Consider the following 27,216-nt stretch of genomic DNA (forward strand, 5'->3'; position numbering starts at 1 on the left):
AAAATAATATACCTACTGGCTTTGTGCATTAATTGTGTAAAATGAACACTGTCTCAATTAAATAAAACATCATGTTTAAGTAGATTCATAACAAAAAATGTATAACTTTTAGCAAATATTTCTTAGTTAACTAATTATGTTTAACATGATTCAAGCAATTAAGTTAAATTTACATAAACAGTACATCAAGTCTCATGTTAAAATAAATTTCCATAACATTAGACTTCCGACAGCCCTATTAGAATTAGAAGCGTGATAAACATTTTTTTTTCGTTGTTCCGGATATACTTCCCGTTTCTTGTGTATTGCGATGTGTTTCGCGGAAACGGTCTCGGACGGATCTTTCAAAAGCCGGATATAGCCCTTTTGTGTAGCAAAACGAAAAAAAATAATCTCGTATGGACTGTACACAATGTATGGATTGTTGACTTTGGAGCAGTTTTTTTAAAGGTGTCTTCTACGTCCTTATGTTATGTTGTACTGAGGATATCAGTTTTTGTTTTGTAAAGCAGCGGAATTTATATTGTAACTTTAATACACAATATTAAAATTGTAAACATGTGTAACAACTAACAATGTAACAATTATTTATTTTACTTGCGTTTAATTATGTCTTATTATTTTATGTAATTATGTTATATATGTAAGATTAAAAAAAATCTATTGTTGAATGCATTTTAAGAATTTAAATATCACGTGTCTTAAACGGTGAAGGAAAACATCGTGAGGAAACCTGCATTCCAGAGAATTTTCTGAATTCTCTGCGTACCTATGTGAAGTCTACCAATCCGCATTGGGCCGCTATTGGCCTAACCCCTCTCATTCTGAGAGGAGACTCGAGCTCAGCAGTGAGCCGAATATGGGTTGATAATGATGAAAAACACAATTGAAAAGTTGGAGGTGCTTGCCCCGGACCGAATTCAAATTCAAATTCTGCGTGTGTGAAGTTTGCCAATCCTCATTAGGCCAGCGTGGTGGACTAAGGCCTAACCTCACATTCTGAGAAGGGACTCGTGCTACACAGTGAGGCGAATATTAGTTGTTAATGATAATGATGATGAAACCATTTGAATATGCAAATTAATTATCCAACAAAGAGATTTAATAGTTTTAAAATCAGTAAGATTTACGGTTTTTAATAATAGTTGATCGGCTATAATAAGATTCGCGTGCGTTTCTGTTTTACATCGACACTAACTCTGCCACAGAATCCGACTGAGCATAAATTTTTGGTTCATCGGATATGATTCTTCGAAAGTCCAAGTAAGCCCGAGTCTTGACCGATGACTGGAGGCGCCAGCTGGAGGCGATGGTTTAAGGGGACGAGTCATTTTACCTTTTTCTAAAGCTCAAAACTTTAATAATCTAATTTTTAGTTTCGTTCTTATCCCTTAGGATATAAATAATAAAATACAACAACCAATTTTCGGTTAAAAACTAATCTTAGGATCAAATCTTTGATACTTTAAACTTATCTTAATGGTAGGGATTTGATTGAAAATGAACTTTTACGTGGGGGGAGAGGGTACAGTTTTGAGTGCGATGTTAGTGAAGATAGTCGTGTTGTTCTCGCGAAGGTGGATGGCGGGTTGAGGGGGGGGGAGGGGTGGTATCCGGTGTGAACAGGTGGCTCGCCGCGCCCACTCTAATGAAATAATCTTTGCCCGAACGACCTTCCACAACCTTCCAAGTACGCCTAGCCCTTAGGAGTGGGCACACGCCTCTGCTATTTCTTTTTAACTTTTTACGTAGGCACAAGTTGTGTGCAATCGATCTTACGTAACTTTTTTTGTTCAATGCAAGGTGATTTATATCACATGAGACCGAGTCTACGGAATATATTAAAGAGATTTTGAAAATCATATTATGATGGTGCCATATTTATCGGTCGCAAATTTAACTTTGACTTGTATGTTTTTTTTTTATTTTGAATAAGCAAGCGCTTAGCTGCAATCATGCCTGATAGTGGAACACGCTTGCCTAGGAGATGCCTATTCACTCTTGACTTGAACTCTTGGCTAGGGATAGGCTAGGGGTAGGGTAGGGGTAGGATAGGGGTACTTGTAAGTTTACATCGAGTTTCACGCGAACGAAGTCGCGGGCGTCGGCTAGTAATTAAATAAAAATCTGTATCTACTTGCGGTACCTACTTAGGTGTGTTATTTTAGTCCCTGCCTAGTTACGCCTCTGATTACAATATTGGAGCGTGTGAAGAATGCCACTCTGAATAGATGGCCATAGATATTTCTTTATCGCTTCCTCTATAAAAAACGGCCATTATTATATTCCAGGTGCGTCCTTGTCATGTCGACTGGCGTCCTTCGTTTCCTTGAACGTAATTTGCATCGTATACTGAGAACTAAAAAGTAGTTGTATAAAGCGCGGGCTTATCCATTGACGTGCTATTACATTACACTTGTATTGGAGACGTGATAGCCCAGTGGATATGACCTTTGCCTTCGATTCGGGGGGACTAGGTTTTAATCCGGTCTGGAGCATATAACTCCAACTTTTCAGTTATGTTCATTCTAAGAAATTTAATTTCAGGTGTCTCAAACGGTGAAGGAAAAGCATCGTGAGGAAACCCGCATACTCAGAATTTTCTTAATTTATTGCGTGTGTGAAGTCTGGCAATCTGCATTGGGTCACCGTAGACTAAGGCCAAACCTTAGAGGAGATTCGTGCTCAACATTGAGCCGAATATAGGTTGCTAATAATGATGATGAAGACACTGATCTTTATATACGGTATTTTGTATTACCCTCATACATGCGGTTTTTGCACATGGTTAAGTATTATCATTATCGGTATTAATTTTTGTTTTACGCCACCTGCTGATGTTAGTGATAAGGCCGCCTTTTGTATGCTAATCTCTTCTTAATATGTTTTTATTTCACTTGTATTTGTACCTGTGGTGTGCAAATAAAGTATATCTATCTATCTATATATCATCAGCCTATATTAAAGACCACCACAGGGCCAGGCCTCCCTCCTTACAGAAGAGGGGATATGAAACTTAGACTCACCACACTGCTCCAATGGGGGTTGGTAAGCTACTTAAATACATAATAATTAATAGGTAATGCCATTTGTTTGTTTGCCATGTTTTAAAGACTTGAATATACTGAGAAATGGATTAATGTATTATTATACATTGTACCTAATAATAGGGGATTATAACCCAAAAATCTGCGATTTCACCAAAAGTTAATGTTTTTTCAGATATACAGTGTTTTTTCAAGGTATCGCAGCGTGGCTTAATCAAGTGTGAGTACGATTTGGACGGACGACTCAATATATGAATTCCTTTGAGAATAAAACAAGAACAAATTTTGTAACAACCACTCCATCACAGCTCACAAGAAATTTTGTGTTCAATAAATTACAGTATTCCAATTAGTCCCTCTTAATTACAGTGCACGGCTTTGGGCGGTGGACGGAAGCCTCAATATTGAAACCTTTTCATAACATATTAAATCTTAATACCCAATTTTAAGGTACAAAATCGAGTGGACACTCAACCGGGAATACAGGTAGCTAAAAACAAATTACTAATCCGCGTAATAACGCATCGCCAGGGGCCAAAAATTATTTATTACAGATGTAATTAGTTGGAGGCTTTCGACGTTCGACATCCGTCGTCCCGTTGGAGCCTGCCTTTTGTTTTTTTTTAATTACTTTACATCCTCTTGTTACGTATCCCTTAAGGCGCAGTGTTTTGAATGAACCATTCACGTATTTCTAAGACCTTAATATAGAACTTGAAGTTCATGCAACTTGAGATCGAAATTGTGATGTTTATTTATATAGTGATTGGTGAGTAACTTACCACTGGACTCATTTACGTTCTTTTGACATGAGTAACGTTTATCAATACGGACCTTAGTACTGTTTGGTGACAATTTATGAATTTTTTGGATATTTAGAAGAACATTGGAATTACTTAAATGCAGTTTATCTTAGATTCTAGTAGAATCTAAACCTATTTTTAGTTGGTTATAGAAATAGACAGAGCCTTTAAAATACATTGTTTTTTATTTGTTAACCGACTTCCAAAAAGGAGGAGGTTCTACGTTCGGCTGTATGTATGTTTTTTTTTTTTTTTGTTAATGTCCAGCGATAATTCCGTCAATTATAGACCGATTTTGAAAATTCTTTTTTTGTTTTGTAGGGTTTACTTCCAGGGTGGTCCCATTTATTTTATGTCAGGATCTGATGATGGCATCCTGGAGAAATTGAGGGGAACTTTCGAAAGTTGTAGAGACGGCTAGTACGTTTGTTAGTGTTTCCATAAGGTATTTTAAACCACTACAACTTTATGAAGGTTTGGAGTTGGTCTGATGATGGAGCCGAAACACAGACGATGGAACTCGTCAAGGATTTACAGCAGTCACCTTTTGTTTGGGCTTGATTAATTTGTATTGATAAGTACTTTCCACCTATATGGGTTGTGACTGTATTAAGGGTCTGGTGATGAAGACGAGGGACAGTGAAGAGAACTCCTCGACGGTTCACAGTAGCTACCTTGTGTTTGGACTTGATAAATTTGTATTGATGAGAACTTTCCACCTAGATGGATTGTGACTGTATTAAGGGTCTGATGATGAAGACGAGGGACAGTGAAGAGAACTCCTCGACGGTTCACAGTAGCTATCTTGTGTTTGGACTTGATAAAATTGTATTGATGAGAACTTTCCACCTAGATGTATTGCGACTGTATTAAGGGTCTGGTGATGAAGACGAAGCACAGTGAAGAAAACTCCTCGACGGCTCACAGTAGCTACCTTGTGTTTGGACTTCATAATTTTGTATTGATAAGAACTTTCCACTTAGATAGGTTGTGACTGTACACACGCAGTGGGTATGCTAACACTAAAAATAAAAAAAATAAAAATTTTAATAAAAAAAATTCAACCGACTTCCAACTCAAAAAATAACTTTAACTAAAAAGCAAAAAATAACATCCTACCTATGTGCTACCTTCTGATCAGTTTGAAGGCGGTGCCAAGCCAGTGTCGTGTTTTAATTAAAGCTGTTTCTGGAATAACCACAGAAATTTTGTAGTTTAAACGTATTTAATTAAAACATCACTGGCTTGGCACCGCCTTCAAACTGATCAGAAGGTAGCACATAGGTAGGATGTTATTTTTTGCTTTTTAGTTAAAGTTATTTTTTGAGTTGGGAGTCGGTTGAATTTTTTTTATTAAAATTTTTATTTTTAAATGTGTCCGAGACCCCAATGCAGAGCATCCGTACATATTATTAAACAAAATCCTCCTCTGCGTTTGTCTCTCTATTCGCGATAAACTCGAAAACTGCCGATGAATTTTCATGCTACTTACACCAATTGATAGAGTGATTCATGAGAAAGGCGAGAAAGGCTTAGGTATATAATTTGTCAAGCATTTGTGTAAATCGGTTGAAAAATGCCGATAATTTTTGAAAATGTCGAAAAAGTCAACATGCGTCGGAACTTACATCAAAACAAACTCCATTAAGATAAAACAAAACAGTTACTTGTACATGCGAGGATATTTCTGTTCCATGGAATAAATGAAAAAATGCTGCTGCTAAGAACCCTTAGTAAGTCTGCCTTTTAAGTAGGTATATTTTATCTACTAAGAAAATAATCAAGTAGGTAAGGTAGGTATAAGTTTGTTTTTATAATTAAAAAAAGTGTTAGAGAATTCCACGCGGGCGTCGTCGCGGGCGAATGTTAGTAGGTTTATAAACTCAACATAATAAAAACAAAAGTTTCGGAAGATGCTTATTATGAATGCAAAGGAAATGGCCCTTCAAACGAGACAAATTAGTGCGAAATCCAGAGGAGCTATATTTTATTATAATGACATGATTCGATTTAAAACGTCATGTTGTTCATTTGATTATACAGTCCGCTCTTTTTTTCTCTTACGGCGAATTGCAAAAGCCGTGGCTATAGTTCACGCTATGTAAAAAGGACGCTGACTTTGTAAGTTTACAGTGCAATTTATACAATTTTTTTTTTTGTTTTATTCTTTACAAGTTATCACTTGACAATCTCACCTGATGGTAAGTGATGATGCAATTTAAGATGGAAGCTACATTGTTAGGAGTAAGGATCAAAATCCACACACCTTTCGATTTCTACACGACATCGTATCGGAACGCTAAATCGCTTGGCGGTACGTCTTTGCCGGTAGAGTGGTTCCTAACCACAGCCGAAGCCTCCCACCAGTCAGACCTGGACCAGTTAAGAAAACCTCAATAAGCCTAGACGGGGATTGCGGGGTTAACCCAGGACCTCCGTCATGTAAATCCACCGCGCATACCACTGCGCCACGGATGCCGAATTGGATCCAACTTCAAGCTTTTCTTTTAGATCAAGGAAAGGTCATGTTTTAAAGTTGGGAAATTTGTGGTGATACATGCAACCCCGTCCCTCGAAGAGTACCTACGTTAAACCCTCGGACCCGTTCTTTATCATTTACATCTTATAATAATCGTCAAAGAGTCAAAATATTGTCATCATAAGCCGACCAATCCGCATTGGAGTAGCGTTTTGTGTAGGTTCCAAATCCCCTGTATTATTATCCCTATCCCTTGTCCCATAAAAAGGGAGGTCCGGACCTATAGTGGCCGATAAAATAATGTTGAATGATACAAAAATATAATTATTATTTATAGATATTAAAAACACAATAAACATTGCATATAGATTCGCCTTAATCGCATTTAATATATCTCACATTATATTAATCTCTCTTCAAATGATAATAATATAGTTTCAGACGTGCATTTATATTTAGTGGATGAATATAGACTACTATAATTAGAATCTCCGTCGATAAATTATAATTTTCCACGATTTCAAGTAAACATGGCGTAATTTATAGTTGGGATATATAAATAACCCTGCATGTGAGTTTGATTAATAAAATCATAATTTTATACTAATAATAGTTTGCACAGGTAAACATATCGCATTCATCAATCTTTAATCTTCAGTTGAATCTATTTTCTATAAGTACGCGGATTTATATTTGCTCGCCTATTTTCTCAATACATTTTAAAAAGTCTGTCTTGATTTAAATAAACAAAACAATTATGAGCATTTTTGTTTCAAACATGAACATTAACCCTCCCCCTTTAACCCTCAATCGAAGCGAAAACCTGTACCTACTCGTACTATAAAAATGCGTATGACAACGGATAGAAATCGAAACCAAGACAATATGTTTTCTTATTTAGTTAGACTTACATTGAACCTTTAACAAAATGAAACTTGAATTTCTTAAACTTAATAGTATAGACCAGAATCATCGTTATCAACCCACATTCGGCTCACTGCTGAGCTCGAGTATCCTTGACTATGTATTATTGTGTACTTGAGTATGGCTGACTTCACACACGTACAGAATTAAGAAAATTCTCTAGTATGCAGGTTTCTTCACGGTGTTTTTCCTTCACACTTTGAGACACGCGATATTTAATTTTTTAAAATACACACAACTGAAAATTTTGAGGTGCATGCCCCGGACCGGATTCGAACCAACCACTATCCACTGGGCTATCAATGCGAAGACCAGAATTAAAATTTAGAGTACATATTTAAATTATTTTAATCATCTCAGGCTCCAGTGGGCGTAAGCTTTAAGTCTTTAAGCTATAGGCATACAATCATTAAAGTCAACGCACACCATTTCAATACACATCTAGTATACTATGCTCGTAGTTTGTTACTGTCACACGTCACAATACAAAATGCACGCGTTCAGTCCGCCCATGCGATCGTAGGCCGTAGCCGTATATGGCGCTCGGTAGTGCTCTAAAAGACATCAACGCATGCCGGAAGCAACGCCGAATGCATTGCGCACGCGCACTGTAAAGCCTAGTTCACATTACTAGCAGTTTCCTAAATTCTACTTAGATAAGTAGAATTTTAATAGACTACAAAACACGAGATTCTTTATGTATGTTTGTATATCTAAGATTTTGACGTGACAACGTCTTATAATTCGATGGAGCTGCAACCTCGAAAAAAGATGACGTCATGCGACGTTCCCTCTCTCTTGGGTTGCCAACTTTTTTACAAGAAATAAATATGATGATAATGAATATATTCTGGTCTATGAAGTTTTTTAAACAGTATTTTAGAAAAACGAACATTTTCTTTTGAAAAATGCAACCATTCCATCAGTATTTTCTTATGACGTTGTCACGTTCAACTATCGTCAGTAAACCGACTTTACAAACAACCGATTATATATTATATTATATACTCGGTTGTTTGTAAAGTCGGTTTACTGACGATAGTTATATTATTATTTAGAGAAAATTTCATTAGTATAAATGTAGGTTTATAGTGTGAAGACTTGAATTTTTTTAATAATTGCACAAGCAGATGGCTCACCCAATATTAAGTAGTAAACTTTGCAGAGCTTACAAGAAAAACAATTTTCTATTTTACAATACGCTATCAAACATAAACGTGTTAATCCTAATGTCACTTCCACGTTTATTTCTACGTACGATCGTCTTAGGTAAGTACTCTTATCTTGGACTAATATACAAGCTTAATAAACATCGGTCGCATCTCTGCGGAATTAGATTTTTTATTCAAATGACGTATGTTACAAGATTGAAATCATTGACGACTCCAGTATAGTGTGCTCCTAGCTTTATAACGTCGCCGTTTATAGCTCTATTGTCGACATGTGTCCAATGACACTTATGATTTTGTTATGAAGACAACGCAGTGGGCGATACACTATTACGAATACATACGAATGTACCTACTCTTTGTCTATTTTTAACGATTTAAAGAAATGTAAGAATTTCAATGATGATGATATTTTTAAAATGTTGTTTTCAAAGCGATTCCACGGCATCCTTTCTTCTAAAATTCTTTAGTGCCTGAAAACGAAAGCCTTCGAACAGTGCGTGTTGCCAGTGATGACTTACGGATCCGAGACATGGTCGCTAAATAAGTGATATACCTATGTACGGAGTAGGTACCTCTGCGTGAGCGAATCAAAAATGAGGAGATCCACAGAAGAACCAAAGTCACTCAGCGAGTGGCTGATGTGGCTTGTAGTTCGAGGAGATGATGGACATTGGTGTACAATCTCCCAAGATACCGAAATGGCGACCCCTCACTGTGAAGCGTAGTTGTCGACATCCTACTAGGAGGACCGAGGGTGTTAAGCGAGAAGAAAGCAGAGAATTGCTGGATGTATACTCAAAACCTATGTTCACCAGTGGACATCCATCGGCTGATTATGACGAATATTATTACAGACGAAAACAGATAATAACAACTAAAACTCTAAAAGAACGAGTCGAAAAAACCAACGCAAATACAATTTTCTTATCAATATTGCAAGTACAGTCTACACGTGTGAGCCATGACAATGCCTACAGCATCCTCATGTCTAGATACTGATCGAGGCGAAGGTTGTCTGGAATAAATTGGGACGCGATAACGTTGCTTCTTTATACTGTTTGTAGTTAATAATGTGTGTTGACATAAAGAAATTCCTTAACCTTACATCCGGCTCACAAGTTCTTGGATCTACTCGGAGGATTTGTCTAAGCCATATACGGCACCAGCCACGGTGATTAATGGAATGCTAAGATTGTAATTAAAACTAGCTCATACCCGCGACTTCGTCGACGTGAAATTAGGGTTTCCACAAATTGTTTCCAAACAACAGCCATCAGTTTTTCGCAAATATCGCAGTAACCATGGTTTATATCGGGACAACCTATGTGTTAATCCAGGACATAATCTATCTCCATTTTTAATTTCAGCTAGATCGGTTCAATAGTCACGACGTTAAAGAGTTTGTTACATCCATACAAACTTTCGCGTAATTATTTAATATTAGTAGGATTAAAAGCCATAAAGTATTTATGTAATGTAGATTTTCTATGTCCTATGACTAGGTACTAATCCGATTTAGAAGGTGGTTTCATTGTTTTAATGGAACATAGATACAATACATTCTACGCAAGTCATCTATGTCACACATTCGCGACCAATTCAAATTGTTTCAAAATAAAACTTTGATGATAAATAATGATTGTTTTTTTTATTCATTATTTTTTGTATTCCATCAAAACACGGTTCATACAATCCGTATTACCCAGATCCACTTTCAAAGAATCAAGCTCTTATTGACAATCCCCTCTGAACACTCGAGAGTCTTCGAGCTAGGGGCATCTCAAAGGGACACGTGCGTCTTCAATACCTCCGGATGCTTCACAATGGAGACACGAAGATGCTCCCTTCATGGCTTTTATACTACAGCTAACTATATAAAAGCCCAAAGCAAAAATACATGAATGGTTACATCAAAAGACATCTTCATACTTGACACGTTCATACATTTTTAGTGACACAAATGAAAAAATAACTCTTCGGGTCATTATAATGTTGTAAGACGGATAAAAAATTGAAAAAGATAATATTCTACCATATTTAATCACTTGCATGAAAAAACGAATACGATTTTGTTTTTCTTTTAAACATACTAGTAATACCTACTAAATATACAAAAATATATATATATTGATATCGGTCGAGTCGGTGGAATGCGATTGTACCTACACCGTAGCACGAGATTTTTAAATATTCAGTACATATTTATTTAGCTTTTATACAGAAACTGTATCCAATTATTAAGAAACAGTAATTAAAAACAAGGCAACACATTTAGGTAAACAAAATTCAGAGAACCGCGCTCAAAATAAAATCTTTTTTAGGAAAGGTCACTTCTAGATAACCAACTCAATCCGTTTATTAAAACGCTTTGGAGAAATAAAGAAATAAGAGGTGCATCGTATTTTTTTGTCGCGTAACGCAGGTGCAGCTTTGACTGTCCGGATGCTTTTGTTGGACCTTTTTCTACAAGCCTAATGCTTCGTCCATAAAGGTCCAACTCTGTTTTAATTTTTGATTTAAGATCTAATTATAAATGTTTAATTTCTTGTACGTGAAAATTAACTCGTATTGTATATAAGCATATCACTAACTATAGTGTAAAAAGAAATTTCATACCTAAAGGACTTTTCTAAAAGATCATGACCTAAACTACCTTAGGAAATCTATACTCTCGTAATTTGATAAATTACCTACTTAAAGCTAAATGAAATCTAGCGTTTTGTAGCGTATCCTACGAATTTACTCTTTGTTATAAGTTGTCGAATAATTATTATACTATATCCTAGCGAACCGTAATAATACACTGATTCTCTTAACAATATCCCGTTAAAATGGTTGTTCTATACTTTAAGACATGCATATGGGATTACACATAAACCTGCGAAGATCTCGTAACTCGAGGATTCTCAGGCCCGGGCTTAGAGTTAAGGAGTTTCTAACCTTCTCTGTTTGTATTGTTCTCCCTGCTCAGCCCAATATGGTAGGATCATGCTAGAGCAGTTTTGGATATCCGTTCTCATATAATCTTTGATGCAGTTCTAGTGATACCAAGCTTGTTATAGAGAGACTTTGGAATGCATCTTGCACCCATTTCTACGGCAATAAACTATCGCTTAAACAATTAATTATCTAGCTCCTATTTCAGAAAGGAGATTGTATTGTGACTGGAATCACCCGCAGGCGAAATTAGAGACAATAGCTATTTATTAATAGACGTTGTATCGGTGAATTCGGACAACATTCCAAACATTGTAGTCCCGCCTTTACCAGTGACGTTGTTGCCGAGATTCCCTCTCGAGGTCACTTTTTACATTCACTCTGTGACTCGTGTCTCGAGTCACGCTATTTGCCCGACCCAACCGTGGAGAAGTGTTAGCTCGAACTCGGAATGAAGACTTGTCGCCCAACGAAATGTCGACCATTTATATGTTTTATCTACTACCTATTATGAAATGAACTACTATTACGATAATCCACGCATCTAGCCCCAAAAGAGGTTGGCGTAACCTGTGTCATACGTAATTTACTAAGAAATAAATGTAATAACATAGGTACGTAATTATTATTATAGCAAGGTAAAGCTTATTTAATGAAGTCACTGCTGTAATTTTTATTGTAACATTTTAAAGCTGAAGAGTTTGTTTGCTTGATTGCGCTGATCTCAGGAACTACTGGTCCGGTTTGAAAAATTCTTTCATGTGTTAAATAGCCCATTTTTCGAGGAAGGCTTATAGGCTATATATATTATCCCCGTTTTCCTACCGAAACGAAAACCATGCGTGTGAAACCGCGCGGTGTAACCTAGTAATTCTATAAAATAAATTGTTTTCTCTACCTACTACCTACAATATAGATGTTCATCTTTTAGGCAATCTCAATTCGCCATAAAGTGCATCTTCGCTTTCCATCAGGCGTGATTGCAGTCAAACGCTAAATTATATAATTATAAATATAAATTAATGTCATACTCGCAATGCAGATATTAGTATAGTATATTAGTAGCATATCAGTAGATGTAGAAGAGTTAATTTTGCTTATATCTCGAGGGAGATATTTGACACGACAAACGTAGGTATGTACGATCTCCATAACGTAAAAAATCTAATAACAACCGTCAAAATCCCACTAAATTAGTATTAATAATATAAAACAGCTTGCACGTCCTACCGCTACTGTGTAAAAGAAATACAACTGAGCAAAAAGCGTTGGCGATGATTCGACAGGAAAAAGTCTCTAGTGGAGCCTGACGCTTTAATTATCTCATTACATACCCATTTTATTGCCTCAATCGGACCTGTCAGTGGTTGATGGCTATGAAATCGTAAAGGTTCTTTATTTTTGACTTAAAATGAATTAATGACACTGCAATTTAAACATACGACCTTTTCTGAGATGATATTAGATTTATTACCAATCGTTTAATATTTCATATAAGTTTATGAATATGTTTTACTTTATAAACGGATTAATAAAAATAACACGTGCAGTGATTTCAAAAAAAAACATGGTCTTAAATTTCAGACACAACCTTCTTAACTATAGGGTGATACTTTTGAATATATTTTAACTGAAAAAAACTAAGCATTTTATATGTTTATGTACTTCATTCCAAAAAACTACGAGGAACGATGCTTGTGATTCTAGCAGATGAGTGAATCCCTTATTTTGAATATTCTGTTTAATTTAATATGATTATGATTAATAACTCCAAAGGCTGTTATTTCAATAGTGCTGCTGCTATTAAGTATTGTAGCATAATTATCATTTTTTTTCATTTCATCTGCAAGTGTTTAATTTTTTTTTTCATTACAAATCCGGTCACCGTAGTTGCATCCAACTCCCGTTACATCCGTCTCCGTTTCTTACTGGCACCTTCCTATCGGATATCTATGAGACGCGTGGAAATGGAGATTTCTTTAAGTGACGATTAATTAAACGTAGGAAAACTGTCGCACCATAATAATTTCCGTTGTGGGTCTATACCTTTTTCTAATTTCTATAAAATCCATTTTTTAAACAATGTACGAAGAACTTAAAAAATCACATGACGTCAGACAGCGTTGTTTAATTTTAAGAAACTCTTAGTGTCAAAATATCTAACTATCAGTTTAAGTAGGAATAATTTTCATCTCAGAGTATGCCTCATTCGCACGAGAGTTAAAAAAGCGACCCAGCGTTGGCGGGCGTGGTGTATATGAAGTTGAATTTCTACTTCCAACGCCCAAAATTGAAAATGCAACATTGCTCGATAAAAAAACGTCTAGTTTTTAAAACGCTGTCATTATACTTGGGAATGCAGTTGTTGTATTGGAACGTTTTTTTAACGTCCGTTAAAAAAAACTCGTGCGAATGAAGGCTTCAGTTGGTCTCAGGATTCTTTTTAAGCTTTCTTACACACAAACGCGGTGTCTGCGGACGCCCGCGACTTTGTCCGCGTGAAATTCAGTTTTTCACAAATCCCACAGGAACCATAGATTTTTCTGAGATAAAAAGTAGTTTATGTGGTAATCCAGAGTAAAATCTATTTCCATTCCAAATTTCAGCCAAATCAGTAGTAGCGACGTTAAAGAGTAAGAAACAATCAAACACAAACAAAACTTACGCGTTTATAATATTGGTAGGATTGTAAAGAGAAAAGATTTGTATGTAACGAACAAACTCAAAACTACTGGACCGATTTGAAAAATTCTTTCACCAATAAAAAGCTATATTATTAGGGAGTAATATAGCCTATATTTTATCCCCATATTCCCACAAAAAACGGAAACTAAGCGGGCGAAACTGTAAGTCTGTTTTAAAAGACAACACGTCGGCCTTATACCAATGTCTCGTTGGGCTAAATATAATCTAGGTTTTGATATGCGACTCCCCAATCACAGGCAATCAATCGTGACGGCGTCGCACATTATCCTATTCAGCTTGTCAACGGTGACATTGTAGTGTGATGTTGACAGCTCGTTTATTACTTTATCCGTTTTGATAATCCTTTTGCATCAAACAACGTTACGTAACTACGTGACTTTAGTTCGCTTTAATTTTTCAACCTAGCAGACCTTTAAACTACGAAAACATCAATTTTTTACATCTTCATTAAGAACATACGCCTAGACCTTATAGTGTTATACTAGCTAGTGTTATCAAAGCTAAAAGTTTGTCTTGTTCCTATCATAGGTAAGTACGGAAGGCAACTTTGGAGTCTTTGGAAGGAAGCAAGTTTTAAGTGTAAAGCGTAATTTTGCTCAGATTAATATGAAATCTTAAACCCTGTCACCAGTCACTTAGCTTCGTTAGCAACCCTTCGCTGGACTTCGAAGTCAAGACAAATAGTATGGTGATGACATTCTGAATATTGTCTGCCTTGTTGATCCAGTGCTTAGCCTTCGTAATTTTGGATAGCGTGGTCATCCTGGATACGAGTGGGTAGGGCTATGTAAGAAAATTTTAGTGAGATTTATCGGCCAGGAGGAGGGAAGTTGTATTACACCCCCGTACCTCAAAGAGCACGTTAAGCCGTCGGTTTTTTTTTTAATTCTTTACAAGTTAGCCATTGACTGCAATCTCACCGGATGGTGAGTGATAATCCAATCTAAGATGGAAGTGGACTAGCTTGTTAGGAGGCTGAAAATCCACACCCCTTTCGGTTTCTATACACGACATCGTACCTGAACGCTAAATCGCTTGGCGGTACGTCTTTTGTCGGTAGGGTTGTAACTAGCCACGGCCAAAGCCTCCCACCAGCCAGACCAGAACCAATTAAGAAAACCTCAAAAGGGCCAGCTTGTAAATCCACCGCGCATACCACTGTCCCGGTCATTGTCAGTAAAATCTGATATTGGTCGTTAATGTTAGTTAATTAAGTGATCTGTTATAATAGGCTGATAATGATTCTGAGTCTTAACACCTATTTAAAGGTATACGTCCCTTGTGGCACGTATCGGATGGATACTGAACTGTTCTCGGTATTTCCCAAAGAACTCAATAGCTTTAGTTCTTAGCACTGAAGCAGGTGATCATTGATCAGTGCCCTCCTGTGGTTAAGTCATTCAAGGGAGCTCCCTTTGTTTATTTGTCGGTCCTCGGCTTGTCCATTCTTTTCGTCAGCGACCACTGCCGGCACTTGAGTTTGAATTGTTATATTTCGTCGGCCATTGTTACAAAGTCCTTCCTTAATACTCTTGACTGGTTGTCTGCGGTTTTGCTTACGCGCATGTCTAGTTTTTTTTTCTTTTTTCATTACAAAGGGTATTTTTGACACGAGCTGGGCCTGGCGATGACTTTAAAGTTTAAAATTTCTTGTTTTTATGTCTTTTTGACTATGAAGTCATCAGTAATATGCAAAGATATACCTACTAGTTTAAGCACTTTGTATATGTTCTGTAGTATTATGCTTAGGATACCACCACCAAAAATTATTGCAGTAATATGTTCAAATACACTAATTTAAATAAGTACCTAGATTTGAATGCTAATTGATCTAATAGGTCTAATCTTAAATTTAAATATCGCTGAAATTACGCTCTGGTTTGTATAAATCTTCCCATAAAACTTATAGAGCATTCGTTTTGTGAAAACCTTAAATCTAATAAATAAATCTCAAAGGTGACTGACTGACATAGTGATCTATCAACGCACAGCCCAAACCACTGGACGAATCGGGCTGAAATTTGGCATGCAGGAAGATGTCATGACGTAGGCATCTGCTAAGAAAGAATTTTGATTAATTCTTCTTCTTAAAATTCAACGGGATAAAATGGGGGATGAAAGTTTGTATCAAACTTTGTCAATTTTAAACCGATTTAGCTGAAATATTCCCGGTTCCCGAGACATTTAAATTGTTTGTCCGCTAGTATAAACTAAAAGCTTAATTCAAGTAACTATTTGAATTCAACATCGTAAAAAATATATTTTGACTTTCTCGTATATGTCAAGATTAAAACTCTTGCATAAAAGAATAATGTATAAACGACATGATAACTCGAATTCCATTCAACAAGACGTACGACCGAAAAGAGGGTTACCGTTACGAATGAGCTTTATAGCCAGTGACATAAAAAGAAAAAAAACGGATTGTTTTTTTTTTTCAAGCAAATAGCACACTCGCGGGACTAGTGTTGCCAGGTGTCTGGATAAAGCCGGACATGGTTAGACTTTTTGATTGCGTGTCCGGCCAAATTAAAAAGTGTCCGGCTTTTTATATTTCAATTTCAATTTATCAAGAATTTAATTTTAATTATCGACTTCGTATGACTGATTCACTCGATTTTATTAACCCCCGATGCAAAAGAGGGGTGTTATAAGTTTGACGTGTCTGTATGTCTGTCTGTCAGTCTGTCTGTGGCGCCAAAGTTCCTGAACGGATGAAGCGATTTCAATTTAGTTTTTTTTTGTATCAAAAGTGACTTACGGGCGAGTGCTCTTAGATATATTTGATGAAAATCGGTTGATCTGTTTAATTTGTGGGGGTTGAAAGTTGGGAAGAACAACTAAATGTCTGCAAATATACTTGAGTGGGGTTTCAAATCAAAGCGCACTGAAAGAGAGTATTGACGACTTAACGTGAGTGTAGTTAATAATTTCATGACATTCGGGGGGTTTTCCAAAATTTTCAATTTTATTTATATTTTATTAGAATGTAACCAGAGTTTTATTATTAATCAAAAAATCTAATTTTTTCATACAATTATTACTGAGACACAAAATCCAACACTCACATAATCACAATAATGTAGGGTGTCCGGGGTTTTTACCCAAATGTCCGGCCAAACAAGCCGGTCTGTCCGGCTATTAGGTTTGGTGCTGGCTACCCTACTCGGGACGAAGCCTCGGAGCCTCGAACGTAAGTCATCGAAGCTGTCAAGATAAGAATGAATGAATGAACACCTGCCCGCTTCCAGTGTTACGCATTCACCTACGCAGCCGTGCATACTGCGCCATTTAAATTACACATTTAAGTAATTCATAACAAACCAGTATTTTCACTTTTATCCCACTCAGCTTACGGATCATTTTGTATTACAACAACCGGTGTGACCAGAAGCTATTGTCGTGCGCTCACAAGTCACTGGGACTAGGTTGAAGCGATTATCTTCTTGAATCGACTTCAAAATTAGGCATAATAATATGATTAACGTTGTTTTAGAAATATGACTTACAAAACTTGACATCCGTGACTTGTGTTTTTTTTTTAATAATTTCAAATTGCGCTGTTATATTGTATTTTTCATTTACATTCTCTAGATTGATTATGTTGTCATTTAGGTCTAGGTTATGTCTCAAATGGTGTTGATTTGGGATTTGGAAATATTTATTCGCTGTGATTTTAATTTTTATATTAATGTCGTATGTTTGTTTTTTTAGAATATTTTATCTTTCCACTTATTTGCGAGATTATAAAATGTGTATGTCACCGGCGATGTAGTATAATCCGGCATTCTATATCTATCATTGCCTAGGCATTGTATAGAATACCTGAATTATACACTTTGCCGGTAACATATATACTACTAATACAATGTATAATAATATGTATATGTATGTATAATATGTATAGATATGTATAAGATTTGCCCAGTTTAATATACACCTGCTCGTATTATAGGTACACTAGCTGACCCCGCGTGGTTCCCGTTCCCGTAAGAATACGGGGATAATATATAGCCTATAGCCTTCCTCGATAAATGGGCTATCTAACACTAAATTTTTTTTTCAAATCGGACCAGTAGTTCCAGAGATTAGCTCGCTCAAGCAAACAAACTCTTCAGCTTTATAATATTAAGCATAGATTAAGTTCGATAGATAATGTGTAATTACTGCACGGGCGTCAATATAAGTTTCACTGAGGAAATCGGTGGCAGGTTATGTGTTGTGCAGTTACTTTGATGGTTTTTGTGTTTAGAATGTAGGTGCGATCGATTTTTTAATTTTCCGGTTCGTTTCCTGCTGGATACGATGTTAGTCATTGAGTTCGTTTGTCGGTGTTTTTTTTTTGTGTTAATTGGGCTAATTGCTGGGTGGTTCCCTTCGTAGAACCACTTACAAACATATGACTAATACGTCGTGCGTTCCATTGATCATAGAACATGTGATCGGAAGATCCAGGAAAATGGAAAGGAATTTCATGTATTTCCTTAACATTCTCATGGATTCCGAGAGGTCATTCTAAAATGCGTTCCTATAGTATCCATAGATGATATGGGGAAAAATTGGAGATTATCTAGATTGAGATTGGAGAAGTTTTTGTAGTAGTAGGGCATTGTGATGGAACTCGCCCCGGTAAGTAAAGACTATCGCTACTTTCTTACCGCCAAACAGCATTGCTGAATTAAGGTCTGTAGGGTCTTCGTACCCTCTTAACTATAAGGTGGCTAAGGAACCCTAAATAAACTTAATTCTGAAACCTAGAAGACCCTTCATTCTTATAAAGCTGGACTGATAAAAATTATAGGTAAGTACGGCCTTAACCCGCCAATCGCATGGAAGCAGCGTGGTGGGTTTTAGCTCTATATGTAGTGGGCTGTTTAAATACATTAATAGTGATAATGTAGTACGGTGTATTCTAGTAGTAGGTAATTGTTTTTATCTTTGATCCTTAAATCAAAGTTTTATTTGCAGATTATTCGAATCGGGAATTTAAACCATATTACTAAACCACCTTACAAAGCAAAGCTAGCCAAATTTGTAACTTTATTATTCAAGCGGCTATTTACTTTGGCGCCAATACGACATTTCCATACACGTCTTTAAATTATTCAAAGAAATCAATTCGATTTAATTACAATGTAAAAATAATACAATCTAAATAAATGATCATATAGATCTTTACCACGGCTTAGTCTATGTTGAATAGTTTTTAAAAAGAAAGAAATTTATACCATTTATAAAAAAATAGTGAGATAACCATGACTATTTTTTAAGGCAACTCTATATTAGTATCAGTTAAGGAGCTTTTTTTCATTTGTTAAAATAATTGTTTTGGTGGTGGGAGGCTTCGGTCGTGGCTAGTTACCACCCTACCGGCAAAGACGTACCGCCAAGTGATTTAGCGTTCTGGTACGATGTCGTGTAGAAACCGAAAGTGGTGTGGATTTTCATCCTACCCCTGACAAGTTAGCCCGATTCTATCTCAGATTGCATAATGCATCATCACTTACTATCAGGTGAGATTGTAGTCAAGTGCTAAGTTGTAAAGAATAAAAAAAAACATTTGATATACTGCTGATCGAAAATGGAGTATGGCTATTTGCATCAATAATAATCCATGTAAAGCTAGACGAGATAGAAGTCAAAGTCAAATTAAAATTATGAGTTTTCCAAATGTGCCCTTAATCCAAAAAGAGTCCACAACAAATCAGGTATTTAATTTAGAAGAAATGATCATAGATAGTTACCTCTGATCATTTTAGTAATCATCAATACAAAACCATATAGTATTAAACTCTTATAGTAATTTATTTTATATTGATCACTGAAAACAGTTTAGTTTTATCCATAGCTATGGCTTTATTGCACAAGACACCCGCGGTTTCGCCGGCGTTTCTGTAGGAATCAGGGCATAAAGCATAGCCCATATCCCTCCCAAATAACGTGGCTTTTGGCGTGGTAGTAGATTTTTTTCAAAATCGGTTCAGTAGTTCCAAAGATTACCCCTTACAACTTCACAAACTTGCAAGTTTACCTCTAAATATTAGTATAGATTACGTATCTTTCTTGTGGTAGGATATATTTTAACCTGATACCTACCTCAGTAGAAATTGTCGTCCGCAATTTCGCAAGCGGTAGGTAGATAAATACGTGTAAATTAAACCGTGGTGGATAAGCTTACAAGGTTTCCCGGCGATTTCGAAACCGCTTATTAAAATTATTATGAGCCATATTTTACCATATTATCAAGCCCGGTAAGCTCTGCATCCGTTAAAGCAAATTAAATGCTTAATTAATCAATATTAATCAATGAAACGACTTTTTAGGCTCGCGAATAATATTAATTTCGCAACTAAATGTATACATAAATTAGGTCACAAAAGGGTTGCAAAACAACGCGCCGAGGTGATACTTCGATATCTTGTAACGTAAACGCGATCTTTATAGAAGCTCAAAGTTTATGGATACGCAAGTTTTGTTTCGATAAGAAAGTTTCAAAAAAATATCTATAAATCGTGCAATAAACTTGGTATCCAAAGCAGGCTGAAACGGTAAAGTTTTATCCACCAAGACAGTTAGTTTTAAGAAGAGTTTTAAATGGATACTCACTCCAGTTTGATAGAGGACTTTTAGGCCGCTCTTGGCTGAGTTTGACCTCCTGTGCGGGAGGAGTGGCAACTTGTCCGGCCTTCGGATGTGGATCTCTCCGGAAGGCCGGAACGCTTCGAGCGGCGTCCGGATCACGGCGCGGACGGCGGCCAGCACGCACGCAAACAGAAGCGTTGTAAGCACTTGCATGATCACTGTCGATCGAGTTACAGAAGTTGTCACTTGGGAAGTTGCGCTTCGGACGTGTGCGAAGTGTTCCGAAGGTACGCTTCGGAGATTTCGTGTACGAGTTGTTTGCGGGTCGAACGGGCTCGGACTGACGTCGGGCGCGCCGAGGCAGGTACCACTTGGCCTACGCGCCCGGTAAAACTACCTCCGACGAGGAACGAGACGGCTTGATACTTTGAAGGCTTTTAGCGCGCGATTGAAACTATAAAAGTTCTCTTATACTCTTACTTGAAATAAAAGCATTTGGTTTGATATATTAATATAAAAAATGAAGATTATATTTCCTTTTTGTATATATACAGTGATTGAAATTATGAATAAAGAAATATAAACTTGTATATAAACGTCATCTTTCTTGAGAAAGTGGTGATTTGTGACTTGTGTGTTAGTTTACCCATTTGTTAAAATATGTTAACTTATTGTCTTATTTTTCTTAGTCATTACACTTTGATTACGGTATTTATAAACAAAATCTTTACCTGGATATTCGAATAATAGCATATTCAAAATAAAATGCAAGTATATTTAGATAATTTAGAAATAATATTAACCTTGGAATTTTCCAATGACATTATTGTGTTTACTTTTTACGTTTAATATTTTTTTTAATTTGTAAGATCGCTCAATGGATTCGTGTTTTTTCTAATTTCCAACACTTAAAACATAAACGACGTCAATAAATCTGTGTTGAACTACATATTAGTTGCGAATCAGGGAAATTTATTGTTGATTCAACAAGAGGCGTACAATATATCAGGTTCATTCATTGATATTTTATTGAATGGCGGCAGAACCTTCCAAGTATCAAGATTGTCGGACCGCGCTCGGGTTGACTTCCTACCGACGGTGTTTTTTTTACACAATCTTGTTGCTTGGGTATAAAGATACGTTTATATGGATATTGACTTAAACTTATATAACTTACCTACTACATACAGCAAATTAATTTTTAATCCGTTTTTTTTTTGCTCAAAATACAAATTGTCGCAAATATTCTCGATATTTTTGCGGTGCTTTTGAATATGATCAATTGATCAATGATCCTTTTGCTTCTCCATCTGGCCGATAAAACCTTTTGCTAAGATTACGCCAAAACTCCAACAGGCGGAGATCGTAGGTACCTACCCTTTCGACCGGTCATTCTTGATTTGAGGCCGGCTTACCTTATAATTACTACCTTAACTATTGAGGATTAAGTAGTTACTACATTTTATGTAACTCATATAAATTACATAAGGTTTACATAGTAAACATAAATTAGCCCGTCACTCCATTTTGGGACTACGCTGTGGGTATATTATGTCAATAAATAGAAGAAGTAACAGTCCATCTACATACATATATCTACCTATTGGGAAATTATTTACGTAAATAATGAAGAAGCTTACGAATATGGTAACTTACATTTATCGAGATATAGGAACATTAATGCTTACCTATTCGATATGCTATAGCTTGGCAACTTCGTTCGTAACACTACTGATGGTCGGCGCGGGCCGAGGGGCGTGTAGCGATGAAAAAAACCCACGACTGATGCATCTCACTTCCCCGCATGCACGATTTCACACCCGTGCAGTCTTTCCCCCGTCGCCCGCATATCATGGGAGTGTCATATAAGAACTAGCCAGATTATAAAAGACCTAATATTAAGTATTTTCCTCTTTTGCTTAGGTACTATTAAAGTTAATAATAAAGTAACTAAACCAAAGGTTAATTTGTATGTTTATTTGTTACTCTTTCACACTTTAACTTAGCAATTAACCATCCTGAAACTTTGCACTTTGTCAGAAAGTCACATGGGTGCAGCCTTGGTTGGTAAATGTAATTTTCTTTTAATATTTTATTAATTAACAAAAGTTATTATGACATTTAAAATTATTTTCTGGTCATGTAAATTTCGTTTTTTTTTATTTATTCGTTTTTTTAATTGTGATGTTTTATGAATCAAGTTTTTTTTTGTTTTCGTTCAAATGTATTTAATTAGATAAGATAATATCATTCATTCACCAGTTATGGTGAAATGTATAGGTTCAATTGTATTTATTTTCGACTTACATTTTTGTAAATAAACGATAATTCATTCAGTAAAGAAACTACTTTAACCTACCTTTCAGTCAGAAAAATGTGTTAAAAAATTACAATTAAATACGCGAGGAAATCCGCGAGCAATGTGTAGTTCTCGTGAGGCAAAGGAGCTTAAACCACTATTATTTGCGCATTTAGCAAATCCTCTTTGTTATCACAACCCCACTTCAAAAACAATGAACTACCGATAATCCCCCTTCAGTATGGCGTAAGTTTTACAAACAACAATTGTTTCAAAACGTTTCGCGGAACGAGTCCGGACCGACCAAATGAATGGAACGAACGTGAAATGTTCCGAACGTTCAATGGAATTGGAAATTGTTGTAATGTAACGCGACCTTATGTCGTCTTCCGTCTCGCTCGCTCCCATTCACCATCCGCGCGCTCGCATCAATGAACCGCTTCTTATGAATGAGTGGACAGTCGCCATAGTACTATATGTACCTACAGGTATACGTGTGTCGGTATACTTGTATGTATGGGAATGTATGTGCCGTGGCACGTGGTTGCGTGTTTTTTTTTATTCGTTCTACAAGAACGCGAAGGCTCGCTCCGTTCTGGGTATTTAGTTTTGACGAAATTTTTCTGTTACGGTTGATGGATTTTGTCAACTAATAATTTATATTTATAAATATTTACATGAAATTCTTATGTCACAGTGTTTTCGAGGCTCGTGTCACGTGTAACGGCTTAACCGGATTTTTTTTTTGGTATATTTGGTAGGTAGGTAAGAGGTCATAAAATATTTTTGCCCTCTTTGCCGCGAAACTAAGTGAGTGGCGACTGAGAACACAATTTCGCATATTTTGCAAAAAAAATATAAAAAAATTAGGTTTGAACCTTTGAAACCTACCTTACAAAGCCACCAAAGTCCAAACTCTATACTTGGCTTTTATATACGAGTAGGTATATCAAGCTCTTGTTCTAGTACTTGTACTATTGTAGTAGTACTTCCCTAGACTCTCTTACTTGTCGTACATTGCTCAGTCGTGCAATTGCAGCAGTGATTTCACTGCTGCAATTGCACGACTGAGCAATGCTAATGTAAAATACCTTCCTAATAGCTATACCCTAGCCTAGCCATTGTTCATTCATAAAATAATATTCAATAAATAAAACTAATAGTTAATGATTTTATGCACGGCTGCGCGATTAGCATAATGATTGTTTATTTAATAGAAATGCTCATTAAGTATATTCTGTATGGTGATGCATAATTGTATTTCTAGGATTTATAAATAACTCGTGTACGGACATTGTAATTAGATATTTACCGTGTTTCGTAGCTACTTATAATACTAATACGTTAACATATCATGGACCGCCTTGGTGGTTCAGTGGTTAATGTATGCGGTTTCGGATCGTGAGGTCGTAGATTCGATTTCCCGGTCACATAGTGAAGAAATAAAAGCTCAATATTCCATAGCCTGCAGTTGGGTAATGCATCACAATCTCATGCCTCGGGAAACTTTTTTTTTTGATTATGTAGATAGCTACACGTTAAGCCCAGTCTAAGGGCTAGTCAGAACTAGTTATTATCATTTGTGAGCCGTAATAGCCCAGTGGATATGACCTCTGGGCATTCAAATTCCGGAAGGTGTGGGTTCTAATCCGGTCCGTGCATGCACCTCCAACTTTTCAGTTACGTGCATTTTAAGAAATTAAACGGTGAATGGAAAACGTCGTAAAGAAACCTGCATAACAGAGAATTCTCTTAATTCTCTCTTAAAAGGCCAGCGTGGTGGACTATTGGCCTAACCCCTCTCATTCTGAGAGGAGAGAGCAGTAAGCCGAATATGAGGTAATAATGATGTTGATGATAATTATCATTTGCGTGATCGAATCAGAAATGAGGAGATCCGCAGAAAAACCAAGGTCACCGACATAGCGCAACGAGTCGCGAAGCTGAAGTGGCAATGGGCGGGGAACATAGTTTAAAGAGCAGATGGACGTTGGGATCTCAAGGTGCTGGAATGGCGACCCTGTAACTTTTCAAAATGCCTCATATAAATATAAGAGCATAAAACATACACTTTATCAAGTGTTAATCTTCCAAAGGTTAAAATATTTTAATTGGCATGTGATCGTCTATTGATTAGAACCCAGTAATCAACATTATGTCCATAATAACACAAATACTTTTAAAGTCTCAGAGGTAACAGTTCTCGTATCACGGATTTCCTAAAATATAATTGATACACGAACTCTTCGTGGTATATCAATACACGAACTCTTCGTGGTTTATCAAAACACGAACGCTGAGTACGTTGATAAGGTCGTTTTAATAGTTACGCCTTCGTGAATCGTATAAGACCACATTGACAGCGAGTGGCAACACAACATTCAGGTTTACCCTGGACGTCAGTATTACAGCTCCTCATTGCTGTTTCTGTAGTTCTAACAAACTCACAGAAGGTAATATAGTGCTTTGGGTGAGCGAGTGAGTCTGGGTGAGCAAGTGAGATTAGGTTGGCATCTTTTTTATAAAAGATGGTCTTTGGCCCCAACTCCCGAACAACGACGGTGGTCCTCTCCCTGAATTTGGTGAGATTAGATTTATTTAAGAACCAGGACCCCCCCTTTTCGTGAGGGTTATCGTTTTTTGGCACATAAGTGTGTATGGGTGAGTTCCATATAGTGGATTGATAACTGATTGTCAGACGACTAGTAGAGCAAAGCACACTGTAAACACCGTATAAATACAGGCCTAGCTTCCACTATCATCTTTATATCAAGCAGAACAAAGCATCACTGTATAACTAGTGTAACAGGCCTAGCCTCTAGCTGGTAGTCTTAACTTTCAGAGTATCCATTACTCTCAAGAGAGTGTAATGCGTTCGAAAGAAATCTAAAAGATTTCACACCATAGGCCGCTCGGCCCTGTGTATAATTAATAAGCCATCAGAAGGTCATTAGTATGTAAAGTTTCATATATATATGCTCTTAAGCATTAAGGAGTTCCTTCATGCGAAGACACTCCTGGCTGCATTATCATTTTGACTCATAAGTCAAATTTCACACCATAGGCCGCTCGGCCCTGTGTATAAATAATATGCCATTAGAACTCAATAACTATGTAAAGGTTCACATATATGCTCTTAAGCATCAAGGAGTTCCCCTCATGAGAAGACACTCCTGGCTGCTTCATCATTTGCCATAAAAGTCCCTACTGGTCGCCCAAACAACCGACTTCGTACTATGCTTCCATCATACGATGGAAAAGCACGAGTAGAATACATCAAGCATTCAGCCAGCTGCTCTAGCTATTCATACTGAAAGCGTCACAGGCGTCAGCCCGCATGCTCCCAGTAAAGTAGTAAACATGCTCCCGGCGTCATCTGCCAATGAAAAATGAAAGATTTCCAAATAATATTTTTTCCAGTGATTTATCGTTAATCTCATGTACTGAGCTTATTTTGATGAAAATCTATTTTTTTTTTTTTTTCTAAGCACCTATTAAGTTAATAAGTATGCATAATTTGTATTATATCTATATAGTATGTAAGACTTAGAGTCGTCACAACCCCTAGAAAACGCAGTGTTGGCCGATCTCCACCAGGTGGACTGACGACATAAAGCGAGTCGCAGGGATTCGCTAGGGGCTCAGGATCGTGATTTTTGGTAGTCGCTACAAAAGGTCTATGTCCTGCAGTGGACGTTCATCAGCTGAAGTGATAATGATGATGATGATGATTAACATGTGATGGTGAACAGTACAGTGTAAAATTAAATAAAGTATGAATATACAAAATTGAAAGCTGAACAAGTAACCTTACAAACTTAAAGGTTCTGTAAAACTCAAAATCTCAAGTGCCATCCGTGTTTCTGCATTCGAAGTCACTTTAAAAGGATTTCTCAACGAACTGACTAAGGGTAGATAAAGGAAGAGCTCACAAAATCGAGTGCATTGTCCTGACAGTGGGTTAAACAATGGGGTACTTGAAACTCAAGTGGTCAGCGTTTTTTTTACACCCCATCAGGTGAGAAATAGTCTAACCCAGAGATTCTCAAAGTGAAAAATAAAAAAAGAATGTCGACTTTTGTGGCAGTTTCTTTCTTCAAGCTGTGGTAAAAAACCTTTGAATTGACTCGTCAGAGCTTCCTAGCATATAGATAGCTGAAAAGCCTAATGTTTCTATTTATAAATGACCGCCTTCAAATTAGTCCATCTATTTTTTTTTTATTGTATTGATTTATTGTACGAAAGTGTTACAGTTAATAAGATGAAA

At 36.6% G+C, this 27,216-nt stretch overlaps 2 protein-coding genes across 2 annotated transcripts in view; one reads left to right on the top strand and one right to left on the bottom strand.

The window, feature by feature from the left end:
• LOC112048058 (protein giant-lens) overlaps positions 1-21,008 on the bottom strand; it is a 31,709-nt gene extending 10,701 nt beyond the window's left edge. The window contains exon 1 of the mRNA XM_024085412.2: positions 20,675-21,008. Coding sequence (XP_023941180.1) covers positions 20,675-20,863 — 189 coding nt within the window. The 5' untranslated portion in view covers positions 20,864-21,008. The remainder of the gene's footprint in view (positions 1-20,674) is intronic.
• LOC112052149 (elongation factor-like GTPase 1) overlaps positions 1-27,216 on the top strand; it is a 183,484-nt gene that overhangs the window by 134,415 nt on the left and 21,853 nt on the right. The window lies entirely within an intron of this gene.

Source organism: Bicyclus anynana, chromosome 17, assembly GCF_947172395.1.
Source record: "Bicyclus anynana chromosome 17, ilBicAnyn1.1, whole genome shotgun sequence".
Lineage (NCBI taxonomy): Eukaryota > Metazoa > Arthropoda > Insecta > Lepidoptera > Nymphalidae > Bicyclus > Bicyclus anynana.